The sequence below is a fragment of the Thalassophryne amazonica genome, chromosome 20 (assembly GCF_902500255.1).
Source record: "Thalassophryne amazonica chromosome 20, fThaAma1.1, whole genome shotgun sequence".
Classification (NCBI taxonomy): domain Eukaryota; kingdom Metazoa; phylum Chordata; class Actinopteri; order Batrachoidiformes; family Batrachoididae; genus Thalassophryne; species Thalassophryne amazonica.
In genome coordinates, this window is record NC_047122.1 from 39,297,643 (window position 1) to 39,313,223 (window position 15,581).

Below are 15,581 nucleotides of genomic sequence, written 5' to 3' on the forward strand. Positions count from 1 at the left end.
GTTTTTTTTTTTTAAAGGTGCAATCCTGACAGTGTTCTTCCAGATTCCTACATTTAAGGCTCAAGCATATTTACAGAATATATAGATATATACAGACTTTATATTCAGAACAAAACTAACAAAAATAACCATTTTTAATAGCAGCAAAAAAGAAGACTCTAAATAAGAAGTAGGTATATTTACATATTTTATCTCCAAGTAACAAGGCATATTCTATAGTACACTTGCTTTCCCATTCTTTAAGTGTCTAATCTCTAAAGGTCAAAGGTTACAGGCATCTTTCTCCATTAGCTTTACTCTTAGGTAGAGCCACAAACAGACGAGAGTTCAGCGACGTTTGACTAATGCACGGCCGCTGTGCTGCAGTCACGGACAAAAACAACAACAACAATAAAACACCTGGAACATTCATTCAATGATCAGCTGGTGCAGAAGCACCGGGCAGGACGCTGGCGCCAACATGGCTGCCCCTGAAAAGTGCAAAGGCCAAACTCTCATCTGTGGCTCTGCACAAAGCAAAGAACAGACACAAAAACAAAAGACATTTCTCATCAAGTTTAAAACAGACAGAAAAGACTCGTGAATAACCTCCTGCGATTGCAGCCACAGATTCCAGAGTTAAGTGTAAACCAGGCAATTGCTGAGAACAAATATCAAGAACCAAAAGCAAACTGAGATGACATTTTATAACGCATGCTTTCGCTGTACGTATGCGTGACTGCGAACCCACGGACACATTTACTCACATGCACATTCCAGCCTGCATCCACCTCAAGTAACAGCTTTAAGTTATTCTTTAGGGGGAAAAAACCCCTCCTTTATAGAAAAGAGAACTCGAAGAAAATAAATATGCATGTTTCCAAGTTATGTGCAAGTTCTGTGCAATGTCAGGACCCCCCGGTGCATAAAAAAAAAAAGATTTTGGCTGACATCATTTAACATTCGCTCACTTCAGTAATCAAGTCACTGGGATGTAATCAAAGGTACGAACTCAATCTCCCAGCAGGCCGAGCGAAAGGCTGTGTGCTGACTGAACATTCCAGAGTCAACTATAAAACGTGTTCAGACAAAAAAAAAAAAAAAAGAAACCCCCCAAACACTCCAAGTACACTTCAAGTATTGGCTGCCCTGTTTTTGTCACCACACCATTAACAAGGAGCTCTCGAAATGATGCGCTTCCCGTCTTTTAGCGCAACATTCTTTCTTGCACGTGCTCAAAAGGCAACAGGAGGTGTGAAACCTCAAGGTTTGCTTATAAAATGTACACTCCCCCCCCGCCCCCTTAATTAAAAAAAAAAGTCACACGCTTGTTAAAGAATGTGACGACAGAGGCCGAACATAACGCTTCAGCTTTTAAAAGAATGCACGTTAAGTTCAAGCAAGACATAAAAATCCAGCCATGCATTAGAAAGTACGTACATCCCTGCCGGCAAGGACCATTAAGAAAGCTTGCGCGTTTAGTACAGAGTCATACTTTGGTGTTGCACATGTGCATGCTGTTGTTGTCGCATGCAAAACTGATTCGGTATTTAAAGTGACACCACGTCCAGTGTCCGCCTGCTCCCGTCCCATTTTCTTCCACACTCATTTTTCTCCTTATTCCTCTTTTTTTTTCTTTTTCAAAGCACTTCAAAAAGTGTAGTCAACCTGAATATTTAAAAAATAAAAAAATCTTACTCTGGAGCAGACTGAATGTACCTAAAACTACAGAAAGAATTCTAAAATTCTGCACAAACTTCCAACCAAAGTTTTAGAACCACAACAGCACTGTTTTTCTGTAAATCTGGGGAAAAAAAACAAAAACAAAAAACATCCAGTCTGATGTTTGATTTCATTCCACTCATAAAATTACTGCTGTATTGTGATTTGCCTTAAATTTGAGCTTTAAGGATTTTGGTGTCCAGCTGAAAACACTGGGAACGTTTCAGAACAGGTTTTACCACCGCAAAGAACAGTCTGTCCTCAAAGAGGCCACAATTAGAACCAAAAGAGGCCACAATTAGAACTGGTTTGATTTGTAAAGGAAAGAAAATGAAAACCTTTTAATTTTGTCCTGTTTGTTCCTACATGTCATGCATGGCCCATTACAGAAACAAGGACTAATATTACGACATTAATGTAACTGACATCTTATTTAACCAAACTGCTTTCAGATCATCTCCTTAACCTCGTCACATTTACATGGTCAGCATTAATCTGATTGACCTTTTTCTAAAAAAGAAAACAATAACGTTACAGCTCATTCTCTGGTTAATGACTTGTTACCACATTAATTACTTCCCATATGCCTCGTGGTGTAAAACTGTTAACAGGATGTCAGTCTGATTAATGTGTTTACATGTCATCACTGCACTTTAATAATCTGACTAAAATCAGAATACTCCACGTCTTCATTAAACTGTTTATGCCAATTGTGATCTTATTTGGGTTAAGATAGTCAGAAAATGCCATTTACATGACAGTGTCTTATTCAGAGTGTTTTAATCGCGTTAAACCAGAATATTGCTGTCCATGTAGACATAGTCAGTGTCACATGCTGTGCATGAAGGATATGAGGTTTCCAGTAAAGCAAAACAAATCTGTTTTAGTTCCTCACCACCTCCAAACTGCCGGTACTTTCCTGATGGTTTCGCTACAAGATGCAGCTATTTCCCAAAAGCTGTATTTCTGCAGTTTTGCTCAATTAGAATTAAGGAGGGGAAGTGGACAAAGCAAAGATACACAATCTAATGATCCACTGACCTGTTTTCAGGGGTTACTGACATCCCACAAAGTGACCTGCATATGGTGGGTTTCAGCCCACCTCAGTGAAACACAGAATGATCAATTCCATCAAGAGGCACAACTCATTAAACTGAGGTGCTGATTGTGGTCCGGATGCCGATTCTGGATTTTTTTTTTTTTTTGTTACAATGCGAGATGCGAAATTTGTCAACATTTTGCATGAATTTCTTTGATGAAGTCCATAAGCAGAAAGAAAAGTGTTTTGGAAATATTCTGTGCAGTATGCATATGTGAAATATTTAACAATTGGACCTGGAATTCTGCTACAGCGCAAGGCATCTGAAAGGGTGTAAAGCCACAGTCTGGAAACATATTTAATTTTTCAGATTTTTTTTTTTTTTTAAATCTGAAATCCTAATTCTTATCCTAAAATGAGGCATCAGGTTTAGAGTCTCAGTCAGACACCAGATGAATGCAGTGCCCTTCCAAGACAAGTTTGTGCACATTGGCACGTTGTGTGACCAGCAGTACTGCATTTGAAGGGTTTTGCTATTTATACCAGACAGTTACATCATCATGGTAAGACTGAACACTGACAGGTTGTATTAGAGAAAATGCTGATGATGCCAACGTCAACCTAATGGTTAATGAAACTGTTAACCATTGCTGATACACAGAGGTAGAATCTTCTACAGCTAGTGTCATCTGCGAGTAGCTCTTCCTTAATTGCAGCCAATCAGTAGTGACCTGAGCCCTGTTGACATTATGTCAGGTATAAACAGGAGTACACTTCAAATCTGGAAATCTAGTCATTGCCAAAAAATATTCATCTTTGTATCTTGTACATAAAAGTCAGATGTATGTGAGCATGTATGACTGGTCTGTTGCCCAGCAATAGTAACCACGGCAACTGTGACAAACCCCACCTCCACATACAAGCAATCCCTAACCATACCCTTCCCTCCCCCCACTACTGTCCCATACATACAACCAGAGTGATAGTCAGCCACAAAAATCCAATAACAGATAATCAGCAAGTGAAATTTGATGCTAATCACGATCCTTTGCAGTGAATATATGTGGACGGGGTGATATTAATGAAGTTGATGCACTAAATTTATAATCTGGCTACGATGCTACACGCTCTCTGATTGGCTGATTTCCGGTCTGATATTTTCTCATATCAGACAGTTAGAAAAACCAAGTCAGACATGAACATACTCCATAAATATCTAAGGGGCATCGTAAAAAAACTCAGATTGAAAGCTTATAAGCTAACAACTAGACCATCTGTTAGCAAATTTTTCATGGTGGTGAAGAAAGTGAGCAGATCTGACTACAAGCCCAAAACCATCAGCAGCTTTCATATACTCAACAAAAATATAAACGCAACACTTTTGGTTTTGCTCCCATTTTGTATGAGATTAACTCAAAGATCTATAACTTTTTCCACATACACAATATCACCATTTCCCTCAAATATTGTTCACAAACCAGTCGAAATCTGTGATAGTGAGCACTTCTCCTTTGCTGAGATAATCCATCCCACCTCATAGGTGTGCCATATTAAGATGCTGATTAGACACCATGATTAGTGCACAGGTGTGCCTTAGACTGGCCACAGTAAAAGGCCACTCTGAAAGGTGCAGTTTTGTTTTATTGGGGGGGGATACCAGTCAGTATCTGGTGTAACCACCATTTGACTCATGCAGTACAACACATCTCCTTTGCATCATCCGTGAAGTGAACACCTCTCCAACGTGCCAAACGCCAGCGAATGTGAGCATTTGCCCACTCAAGTCAGTTACGACGACGAACTGAAGTCAGGTCGAGACCCCGATGAGGACGACGAGCATGCAGATGAGCTTCCCTGAGACGGTTTCTGACAGTTTGTGCAGAAATTCTTTGGTTACGCAAACCGATTGTTTCAGCAGCTGTCCGAGTGGCTGGTCTCAGACGATCTTGGAGGTGAACATGCTGGATGTGGAGGTCCTGGGCTGGTGTGGTTACACGTGGTCTGCAGTTGTGAGGCTGGTTGGATGTACTGCCAAATTCTCTGAAACACCTTTGGAGACGGCTTATGGTAGAGAAATGAACATTTAATACACGAGCAACAGCTCTGGTTGACATTCCTGTTGTCAGCATGCCAATTGCACGCTCCCTCAAATCTTGCGACATCTGTGGCATTGTGCTGTGTGATAAAACTGCACCTTTCAGAGTGGCCTTTTATTGTGGACAGTCTAAGGCACACCTGTGCACTAATCATGGTGTCTAACTGTTTGTTGTGATTTGGCGCTATATAAAAAAAATTGATTGATTGATTGATAATCAGCATCTTGATATGGCACATCTGTGAGGTGGGATGGATTATCTCAGCAAAGGAGAAGTGCTCACTATCACAGATTTAGACTGGTTTGTGAACAATATTTGAGAGAAATGGTGATATTGTGTATGTGGAAAAAGTTTTAGATCTTTGAGTTCATCTCATACAAAATGGGAGCAAAACCAAAAGTGTTGCGTTTATATTTTTGTTGAGTGTATTTGGGGGCGATACCAATAAGTTTGCATATTTATATATGTAACAGCCATATAATAAATAAATTATTAACCTCGCTTGCTTGGTCTCTGTACAGGAATATCAGAACTCTGTTTTTCGCACGGTCCGTACTGTCAACACCTCGGTCTGACATTTTCCCGTACAGACCGAGCAAGCAAGGTTAATAATCCTGTGAAAATGAGATAATCGTTATAATAAATTACAACATTATTCCACCGTGACGGAAATATGTGTCCTCCGAGTGCCCGTCTAGGTTTTCAAAGTATTGTTTTTGCAAATTTTTTGATTTTGGTTTCATAACAAAAGTTACATTTCCTCAAACAGAAAATCGGACATTCCTCAACATGTTACAGATCAGCAGGATCGGTGACAAATCAAATCTCAGTTATTCAGACCATTAAAGTAAATTCATTCTAGTCTCCACTTCTCAATGCTCCCACCCCCTTTTCCCTCCATTCTCTCTGATGATTAGATTTGGCTCATTGCAGTGGAACAACATAGCTACACCAAAAAACACAAAAAAAAAAAAAAAAAAAAAAAAAGTATAAACATCTAGTAATTTTTGAGGCTCATGCAATAAAACTGACCCTGTTATTAATGAATACAAATACTACTTAAAGTTTGTTTTAAGTTTAAGATATTTTAGCCTCCTTTAAATTGCACGGACACTTAGTCATTTCAAACTGGAACCTCCAGGATCCTTTGGAATATTCCCATGAGCCACCCTCACTGGATCCAAAGTGTCCAGTGAAGAATGAATACTGTTATTATTCAAACAGATAATTTTACAGCAGCTCATCTAAGGAGCCGTTTGTTTGTTTGTTTGTTTTTAAACCCTCTCCTGTTGGTTTATCTCTGCTCCCCTAACATGCAGCTTTTAGGTTATTCTGACTAAAACACATTAACAACATTCGTTTTAAAACATTACTGTGAATGTTCAAGTCAGGAACTCCATAGATATATTCAGCATATTGCATCTCTGCTCTTTCCCTGGAATTTCATTCAATAATATAATGATTTGTTGTATTATATTTTCTGTATATTTGCACCTTTGGGCACAGCTGTCATAACCCTACAGTCTTCACCTTGGAACAAAGGTTGGATTTTCAAATTTTAACATTCTTCCTATGTGCAGAACACTCAAACCTTTTGGGGAAGCAACCTTAAACAAGAAAATTTCCTCCCCCAGGAACCAAAGCAGTTTTCAGGCTCATAGCTGCAAAAATGCCACTTTCAAAAGTCTGCAGAGTCTTAAAGCTACCGTCGCTCGGTGCAGCCGAAGTCCCACAAAGCCAAAGGTGTTGGGTTTATTTTGGTGAACACAGTGCTTCATAGAAAAGTCAGCAGGTGCACTCTGTTAGATCAGGTCTTTCAACCTGATTCCACAGCGAGGAAGAACGGTTTTCAGCATTTTCTAATGATTTGCAGCGTTGACAAAGTTCAGGAACAATTGTCATTATTTAGGTGTTTATTTGCAGTGAACTTTGCCATGTTTATGTGCGTGTCGTCTTCAGTATGAAGGTATGTCAGCGAGTCCCCTGAAGATTTCTGTCCAGGTGGTTGCAAAGTAGCACCACCTAGAGGCCCTGAGAGAAAGAAACTGCTGTTTCTCTCCACAAGAACTATTGGACACATCCTTCAAACCATGACCTCACGAATTAGTCACATCTGACAGCCTGACAGATGAAGCAAATATCCATGAGGACTAAGTGGAAGGAATTTTGGTGATGTCAGAAAAATTGTAAACCACTTAAAGCCAGAACAGAAATATGGAGTGGACTTGATTGCCTTTTTTGTGTCTGTGAGCACCAGCAAAGCATAGAGGGAAGTACATATTCAGGTGATTTCCCTCCCTCTGAATTCTTTTAGTGGGAGCTGCCAGAAATGTCTGTCAATCCTACCGAGTCCATCACAGTGCTGACTCATTCTCCACCACAACAGAAGTAGTGCTGGTGGTGGCCTTGCCTGCTTTGTTGAGTGTCAGGAAGCTGGGTTTCTCTATGACCACTGTAACAGGCATTTCGCTGCTGTTGCTATTTTCCAGAGTTTTCAAGGCTCGTTTTTCTGAAGCTTTGGCTGAGTCCGCTTCCCTGTAGGTCAGAGCATTACAAACGTTCATGCACATTCAGGAATGACAACAGTCATGTAGTTCATTAGTCTAAAGTAGGTAGGTTCCTCACCCATTGCTCGGAGTCGGGTACACAACTAGGAAGCAGGTGGTGAGGAATCCCAGGAAGGAGCCCACAGAAGCTAGTATGGGAATGACTCTGACACTGCCGACGGCTTCCACCATAGCACTCAGAGCCGAGGCCACCAGGATTTGACTGATGTACACCTGGTCAGCAATAATGGATTAGAGCACAATCTCAGAGTGCACAGTAAGATGAAGTGTGCCTAATTTTCAGGTTATGCAGCGTGTGATGGCTCACCTGGCAGGATAAGATGGCACAATCAATGCCGAAGCCTCTCCGGGAGTTACCAGGACTGTGGTGGATGTACTGCAGAAAGACAGAAGAGCTGCAAGTCAGCGCTCCAATGTCTTGTGTGAACAATTCTAAAGTCCAAAATTCTCTCCAGTAGTTAGTGTCAATGTGAGATGCAGCGTTATACAGTAGTGTTCAGAATAATAGTAGTGCTATGTGACTAAAAAGATTAATCCAGGTTTTGAGTATATTTCTTATTGTTACATGGGAAACAAGGTACCAGTAGATTCTGACAAGTCCAACAAGACCAAGCATTCATGATATGCACACTCTTAAAGCTATGAAATTGGGCTATTAGTTAAAAAAAAAAAAAAAGTAGAAAGGGGGGTGTTCACAATAACAGTAGTGTGGCATTCAGTCAGTGAGTTCGCCAATTTTGTGGAACAAACAGGTGTGAATCAGGTGTCCCCTATTTAAGGATGAAGCCAGCACCTGTTGAACATGCTTTTCTCTTTGAAAGCCTGAGGAAAATGGAACGTTCAAGACATTGTTCAGAAGAACAGTGTAGTTTGATTAAAAAGTTGATTGGAGAGGGGAAAACATATACGCAGGTGCAAAAAATTATAGGCTGTTCATCTACAATGATGTCCAAAGCTTTAAAATGAACAAAAAAACCAGAGATGCATGGAAGAAAATGGAAAACAACCATCAAAATGGATAGAAGAATAACCAGAATGGCAAAGGCTCACCCACTGATCAGCTCCAGGATGATCAAAGACAGTCTGGAGTTACCTGTAAGTGCTGTGACAGTTAGAAGACACCTGTGTGAAGCTAATTTATTTGCAAGAATCCCCCGCAAAGTCCCTCTGTTAAATAAAAGACGTGCAGAAGAGGTTACAATTTACCAAAGAACACATCAACTGGCCTAAAGAGAAATGGAGGAATATTTTGTGGACTGATGAGAGTAAAATTGTTCTTTTTGGGTCCAAGGGCCGCAGACAGTTTGTGAGACGACCCCCAAACTCTGAATTCAAGCCACAGTTCACAGTGAAGACAGTGAAGCATGGTGGTGCAAGCATCATGATATGGGCATGTTTCTCCTACTATGGTGTTGGGCCTATACATCGCAGGTATCATGGATCAGTTTGGATATGTCAGAATACTTGAAGAGGTCATGTTGCCTTATGCTGAAGAGGACATGCCCTTGAAATGGGTGTTTCAACAAGACAATGACCCCAAGCACACTAGTAAACTAGCAAAATCTTGGTTCCAAACCAACAAAATTAATGCCTCGCAGATGTGAAGAAATCATGAAAAACTGTGATTATACAACTAAATACTAGTTTAGTGATTCACAGGATTGCTAAAAAAGCAGTTTGAACATAATAGTTTTGAGTTTGTAGCATCAACAGCAGATGCTACTATTATTGTGAACACCCCTTTTCTACTTTTTTTTTTTTTACTAATAGCCCAATTTCATAGCCTTAAGAGTGTGCATATCATGAATGCTTGGTCTTGTTGGATTTGTGAGAATCTACTGAATCTACTGGTACCTTGTTTCCCATGTAACAATAAGAAATATACTCAAAACCTGGATTAATCTTTTTAGTCATATAGCACTACTATTATTCTGAACACTACTGTATATGGATACAGGACATGCTGTTTCACGTGGAAACAAAACTACTCCAACTGGCAGTTCCCAGTAGCTTTACTGAAAAGCAGCAATGGCCTGAGTGGCCACCAGCCAAGGCTTTGGAAATCAGAGAATGTATGTTCATTCAAAATCCTTTCTGCAGGGTTGTGAAGACTCAAAAATATTTTCTTCTGTTTGACAGATTTAGTTCCCTCCAGGTGCTCCGGCTTCCAACCACATCCAAAGACATGCAAGTTAGGTGAACTGGAAACTTTAAATTGTCCATAGTTGTGCATGTGTTTTTTTTTTTTTGTTTATTTGTGGCCCTGCGACAGACTGGTGCCCTGTCCAGGGTGTACCCCGCCTCACAACCTATCACTGTTGGGATAGGCTCCAGTCCCCGTGACCCTTAATTGGAGTAAGTAGGTATAGAAAATTGATGGATGGATGATAGATTTAGAATGCAAGCGATTTATTTAAGGTTCTCTCATTTTAGTTGACTTGTCCGCAGCAGATCTTGAATGGATACACGTCTGTTTTTGGCACAGGTTTGCACCAGATGCCCTTCCACAATTTCTCGGATAGTCACATGACTGAAAAGCCACCGAAAGCTGTCTGAATCTTCGGAATGGTGGAAGAGGTGGGCATGTCACAACATGTCCTGTGAGACTTTATCATGGTGGCGCTTTTGTTCCACCATCAGCTTTGTGCTGAAGCCATCTGCATGAATTTCGCTGCAACTCTTTTCATGGCAAAATCTTCTGTCACAGTGGAATGTGCCAAAAAAGTGCTGATGTCCACCTCTTCTGCAATTTCTCGGCTAGTCAGACGACGATCCCACATCACCACAGCGTTCACTTTGGAAATGATCTGGTCATTTCAGCATGTTGATGGCCGCCCGGAATGTGGCTCGCTCTCCACCGTTGTGCGGCCATCTTTAAACCGGTTGTACCGCTCCTTAATCTGTGTGATGCTCATAGCATCGTCACCGAAAGCCGTCTGAATAATCCGAATGGTTTACACCTGGCTGTCGCCCAGTTTCTGGCAAAATTTGATGCAGTCGCGCTGCTCCAGTCGTTCCGCCATTTCCTTGCAAAGAAAAAACGACGAGAGACTACTCCCGTCCTCACACCAAGGCTGCTTACCAGCAAATGACGCAATTGGCAGGCGTGAAAAAATTCACGCATGCACACAAAGGTTCAAGGTTGGCTCATGCAAGCACACATGATTGAATTCCATCAGGTTTTTGAAAAAAATAAAAAGGTCGGATACTTTTCTAACAGACCTCGTGTACACACACATATATATATATATATATATATATATATATATATATATAGTAAGGGATTTAAACTAATGAACCAGTGCAAGTGGTGAATGTGGACGCACCTCTTTGATTTCGTGGTACTGCCCCAGCAGGGCATAAGGACAATAGGAGATACTCATAGAAATGATGCCCATGCTGCTTATCATTACCATGGCAACATATACATTAGGAAAGATTGCCATGACAGCAGTTCCTGCAAAGGGTGGGGGGAGGGGGGAGGATGATAAAGAAAGTTACTCATTAAGAGCAAAACATTTTCGTTCCATTCTGCTGATGTCGTGGACCATACCTATTGCAAATGCAAGCGTTCCCATAATGTAAATAACCTTGATGCTTAAGTCAAAGTTGTCAAGGTACTTCTGAAGGATAGCTGTGTGATAAGAGAGATAGTGGGCAGTGTCAAATACTTCTGATTAAAATGTGTTCACAATACCATATTAATCATGCAATAACAGGCCCCGCGTGGAGACATGATTTCTCGTTGTGAGATTTGTGTGCTGTTACCAGAACATATGGCAGCAGTCAAGGCATATATAACCAATCCCCAACATCCCATCTGAACGCCTTTGTGATAATTATCCAATGTAGAAGAGTTTGTCGGAGCCTAGAAGAGATGGGGAGAGGAAACAAACAAAAAAAGGATTTAGGGGGTTTTCATGCCTGAAAGTTCAAACCGAATCACATCCTCAAACACCTGCAGCGATATAAAGCAGCATTACAAGCAGCAGCAATAACTTCACATGCAAAATGTGAGACGACGGTAGTTACAATAATCACTGCTGACACTAACTGGTTTGGGTGAACTTATAAGTTCCTTCAAGAAAGAACATCATGGAAAAAAAGGTTAACAGTTGCACATACTCAATGCTGAGCAGGTCTGTCAAAATCTTTATTTCTATACTGCTATAGCAATCACTATAAATAAGCTTTCTGCAATCAAAGCTGTATCCATGTTTGATGCCCCTACAGTTGGATCTCCGTGGTAGATGACTTGTCCCATGAAATCAGTAAAGAAGACAGCCTCGGCAATTATGGAGAACCAGGTGAGCAGATGACAGGCACACAGCCGGAGCAGCGCTGGAGGCATTTTGAACATGGAGAGCCACAGCAGCCGCACAGTGGTCTCAACCTGAGAGACAATGGAGATGGATGAAGACAGGATATTGGTAACGAGTGGTGTGTTGGACAAGGGCACCCACAAGAACCCTCACGGCAACTGTAGTATTGCTTTCCAATCCGTTCTTACCTCGCCTTCTTCACTCTCTGTGTCTCCGCCGGAAGAGTTGGTGTTTCCACTGCGGTACCTGAACCTCTGTCCATTTCTCCTCCGGTGTCTGGCCTCCGTTTCGTACAGGTCATTCATGCTGCGAGACGGCTTAATGAGAAAGGCAGCATTGGCCCTACGATAGCGATGGCTGCCCACGCGGCCGTAATAGGAGAAAGTGCATGATGGGTGGCGGTAGAAGGTGTGGCGATGACGTGGATGTCGTGCTGGCACTCCAGTGCTGGCAGCTGCAGGGAAGGTTCATAACATTTAAAAATACTATATGCAAATACATGAAATGAGTGCTTTGGGTAAAAAAAAAAAAAAAAAAAAAAAAAAAAAAAGTGATAACACTTAATGTTCAATCAAATGCGCCTCTGGAAAGACTTTCATGCACCAAAACCACTCTAAATTATAACCAACTCATCTAATCCTTAGGGGACACCTATGCTGTCAGTATCAATTGTATGTCATACATTCTCTTTGAATTATGTTCATACGAAGAAATAAAACAGACATATGCACAAACACATGCAGTTATGATGACAAAATCATGCAACATAAAAAAGGGAGTGAATATCTGTAAAACTGTGTCACAATTATATTGCATATAATACTGACCTTTGACCAGTCCAGCACGATTAGCCTGTCCTTTACTGCTCAGCCTGTTAGCATTATTGCTAACCTTATCAGAATGAGTGGTGCCCGCTAACAGTTGCCCATTCAGTGCCTGCTGCTCATTCAGCTGGTTGTTCAGCAATGCCTCTTGGCCATCATCATTTTCCATTTCCTGCAAGAAAGCGGAGAGGCGGGAAATCTTGGGCGTAGGAGCATTTGTTTGGTGGTGGTGGATTTGGGAGTGGAGCAGATCCTGGCTTCCTGCACTGCTGCTGCGTCTGATGTTGGTGGTCCGTGGATTGGCAGAAAAAAAAGAAACAGTCGCAGGTGGTGAGCCATGATAGGGAGAGAGACGGTCAGCAAAGATGGATGGTTCTATATGGCACAGGAACAATGAGTCATGGTCTAGGTGGTCAAGCGTTGCATCTGCCATGGCAAGAACACTATCACTTTTACCTGAGAAAGGGTGAGAGGAGAGAAAGAGTTAGCGATATAAACTTTCAAAGAGATATTTTACATTATGGTTCTGCTGTATCTGTTAGCTGTTTGAACTGAGCTGTTTGAGTTCTTTGAATTAACAGTCTTTTTCAAGACTTTTTTACTTTTTTTTTACTTTTTCACCGTGCTCCAACGCCTAAAGAAGACCTCTAACGGTCGAAGCATCGCGACGGAGCTCTTTTATCAGCTAACCTTCATCAGCGTTGGCAAGCTAACTAGCTTGCTAACGCTTTCGTTTTTATTTTTATTTTATTTTTTAGCACTGTTGTCGTGCTGCTCCACAGCCTGCCTAGTGGATTTTTATTTTAGCACTGTTGTCGTGCGTTACCTGTGCTGCTCCACAGCCTGTTCAGTGGATTTTTTTTTTTTTAGCACTGTTGTCGTGTGTTACCTGTGCTGCTCCACAGCCTGTCCAGTGGATTTTTATTTTATTTTTTACCACTGTTGTCGTGTGTTACCTGTGCTGCTCCACAGCCTGTCCAGTGGATTTTTATTTTATTTTTTACCACTGTTGTCGTGTGTTACCTGTGCTGCTCCACAGCCTGTCCAGTGGATTTTTATTTTATTTTTTACCACTGTTGTCGTGTGTTACCTGTGCTGCTCCACAGCCTGTTCAGTGGATTTTTATTTTATTTTTTGGCGCTGTTGTCGTGCGTTACCTGTGCTGCTCCACAGCCTGTTCAGTGGATTTTTATTTATTTATTTTTTTTTTAGCACTGTTGTCATGTGTTACCTGTGCTGCTCCACAGCCTGTTCAGTGGATTTTTATTTTATTTTTTACCACTGTTGTCGTGTGTTACCTGTGCTGCTCCACAGCCTGTTCAGTGGATTTTTGTTTTGTTTTTTACCACTGTTGTCGTGCGTTACCTGTGCTGCTCCACAGCCTGTCCAGTGGATTTTTATTTTATTATTTTATTTTTTTTTTTTTATTTTTTTTATTTTTTTTTTTAGCACTGTTGTCGTGCGTTACCTGTGCTGCTCCACAGCCTGTCCAGTGGATTTTTATTTTATTTTTTACCACTGTTGTCGTGCGTTACCTGTGCTGCTCCACAGCCTGTCCAGTGGATTTTTATTTTATTTTTTACCACTGTTGTCGTGCGTTACCTGTGCTGCTCCACAGCCTGTCCAGTGGATTTTTATTTAGCGCTGTTGTCGTGCGTTACCTGTGCTGCTCCACAGCCTGTCTAGTGGATTTTTATTTTGTTTTAGCACTGTTGTCGTGCGTTGCCTGTGCTGCTCCACAGCCTGTCCAGTGGATTTTTATTTTGTTTTAGCACTGTTGTCGTGCGTTACCTGTGCTGCTCCACAGCCTGTCCAGTGGATTTTTATTTTGTTTTAGCACTGTTGTCGTGCGTTACCTGTGCTGCTCCACAGCCTGTCCAGTGGATTTTTATTTTGTTTTAGCACTGTTGTCGTGCGTTACCTGTGCTGCTCCACAGCCTGTCCAGTGGATTTTTATTTTGTTTTAGCACTGTTGTCGTGCGTTACCTGTGCTGCTCCACAGCCTGTCCAGTGGATTTTTATTTTGTTTTAGCACTGTTGTCGTGCGTTACCTGTGCTGCTCCACAGCCTGTCCAGTGGATTTTTATTTTGTTTTAGCACTGTTGTCGTGCGTTACCTGTGCTGCTCCACAGCCTGTCCAGTGGATTTTTATTTTGTTTTAGCACTGTTGTCGTGCGTTACCTGTGCTGCTCCACAGCCTGTCTAGTGGATTTTTATTTTGTTTTAGCACTGTTGTCGTGCGTTACCTGTGCTGCTCCACAGCCTGTCTAGTGGATTTTTATTTTGTTTTAGCACTGTTGTCGTGCGTTACCTGTGCTGCTCCACAGCCTGTCTAGTGGATTTTTATTTTGTTTTAGCACTGTTGTCGTGCGTTACCTGTGCTGCTCCACAGCCTGTCTAGTGGATTTTTATTTTGTTTTAGCACTGTTGTCGTGCGTTACCTGTGCTGCTCCACAGCCTGTCTAGTGGATTTTTATTTTGTTTTAGCACTGTTGTCGTGCGTTACCTGTGCTGCTCCACAGCCTGTCTAGTGGATTTTTATTTTGTTTTAGCACTGTTGTCGTGCGTTACCTGTGCTGCTCCACAGCCTGTCTAGTGGATTTTTATTTTGTTTTAGCACTGTTGTCGTGCGTTACCTGTGCTGCTCCACAGCCTGTCTAGTGGATTTTTATTTTGTTTTAGCACTGTTGTCGTGCGTTACCTGTGCTGCTCCACAGCCTGTCTAGTGGATTTTTATTTTGTTTTAGCACTGTTGTCGTGCGTTACCTGTGCTGCTCCACAGCCTGTCTAGTGGATTTTTATTTTGTTTTAGCACTGTTGTCGTGCGTTACCTGTGCTGCTCCACAGCCTGTCTAGTGGATTTTTATTTTGTTTTAGCACTGTTGTCGTGCGTTACCTGTGCTGCTCCACAGCCTGTCTAGTGGATTTCTATTTTGTTTTAGCACTGTTGTCGTGCGTTGCCTGTGCTGCTCCACAGCCTGTCTAGTGGATTTTTATTTTGTTTTAGCACTGTTGTTGTGCGTTACCTGTGC

The 15,581-nt window shown here is 41.5% G+C and overlaps 1 protein-coding gene across 2 annotated transcripts in view; it reads right to left on the reverse strand.

The window, feature by feature from the left end:
* Positions 1-6,460: 6,460 nt before the first annotated feature.
* The window catches only part of LOC117502471 (solute carrier family 45 member 4), a 68,444-nt gene continuing 59,323 nt past the window's right edge, over positions 6,461-15,581 (reverse strand). For both annotated transcript variants that reach the window (XM_034161526.1, XM_034161525.1), the window contains 9 exons: positions 12,553-13,005; positions 11,914-12,179; positions 11,635-11,796; positions 11,172-11,271; positions 10,957-11,037; positions 10,730-10,860; positions 7,711-7,779; positions 7,462-7,616; positions 6,461-7,371 (listed from right to left, as the gene is read on the reverse strand). In XM_034161526.1, coding sequence (XP_034017417.1) covers positions 7,191-7,371; positions 7,462-7,616; positions 7,711-7,779; positions 10,730-10,860; positions 10,957-11,037; positions 11,172-11,271; positions 11,635-11,796; positions 11,914-12,179; positions 12,553-13,005 — 1,598 coding nt within the window. In that variant the 3' untranslated portion in view covers positions 6,461-7,190. The remainder of the gene's footprint in view (positions 7,372-7,461; positions 7,617-7,710; positions 7,780-10,729; positions 10,861-10,956; positions 11,038-11,171; positions 11,272-11,634; positions 11,797-11,913; positions 12,180-12,552; positions 13,006-15,581) is intronic.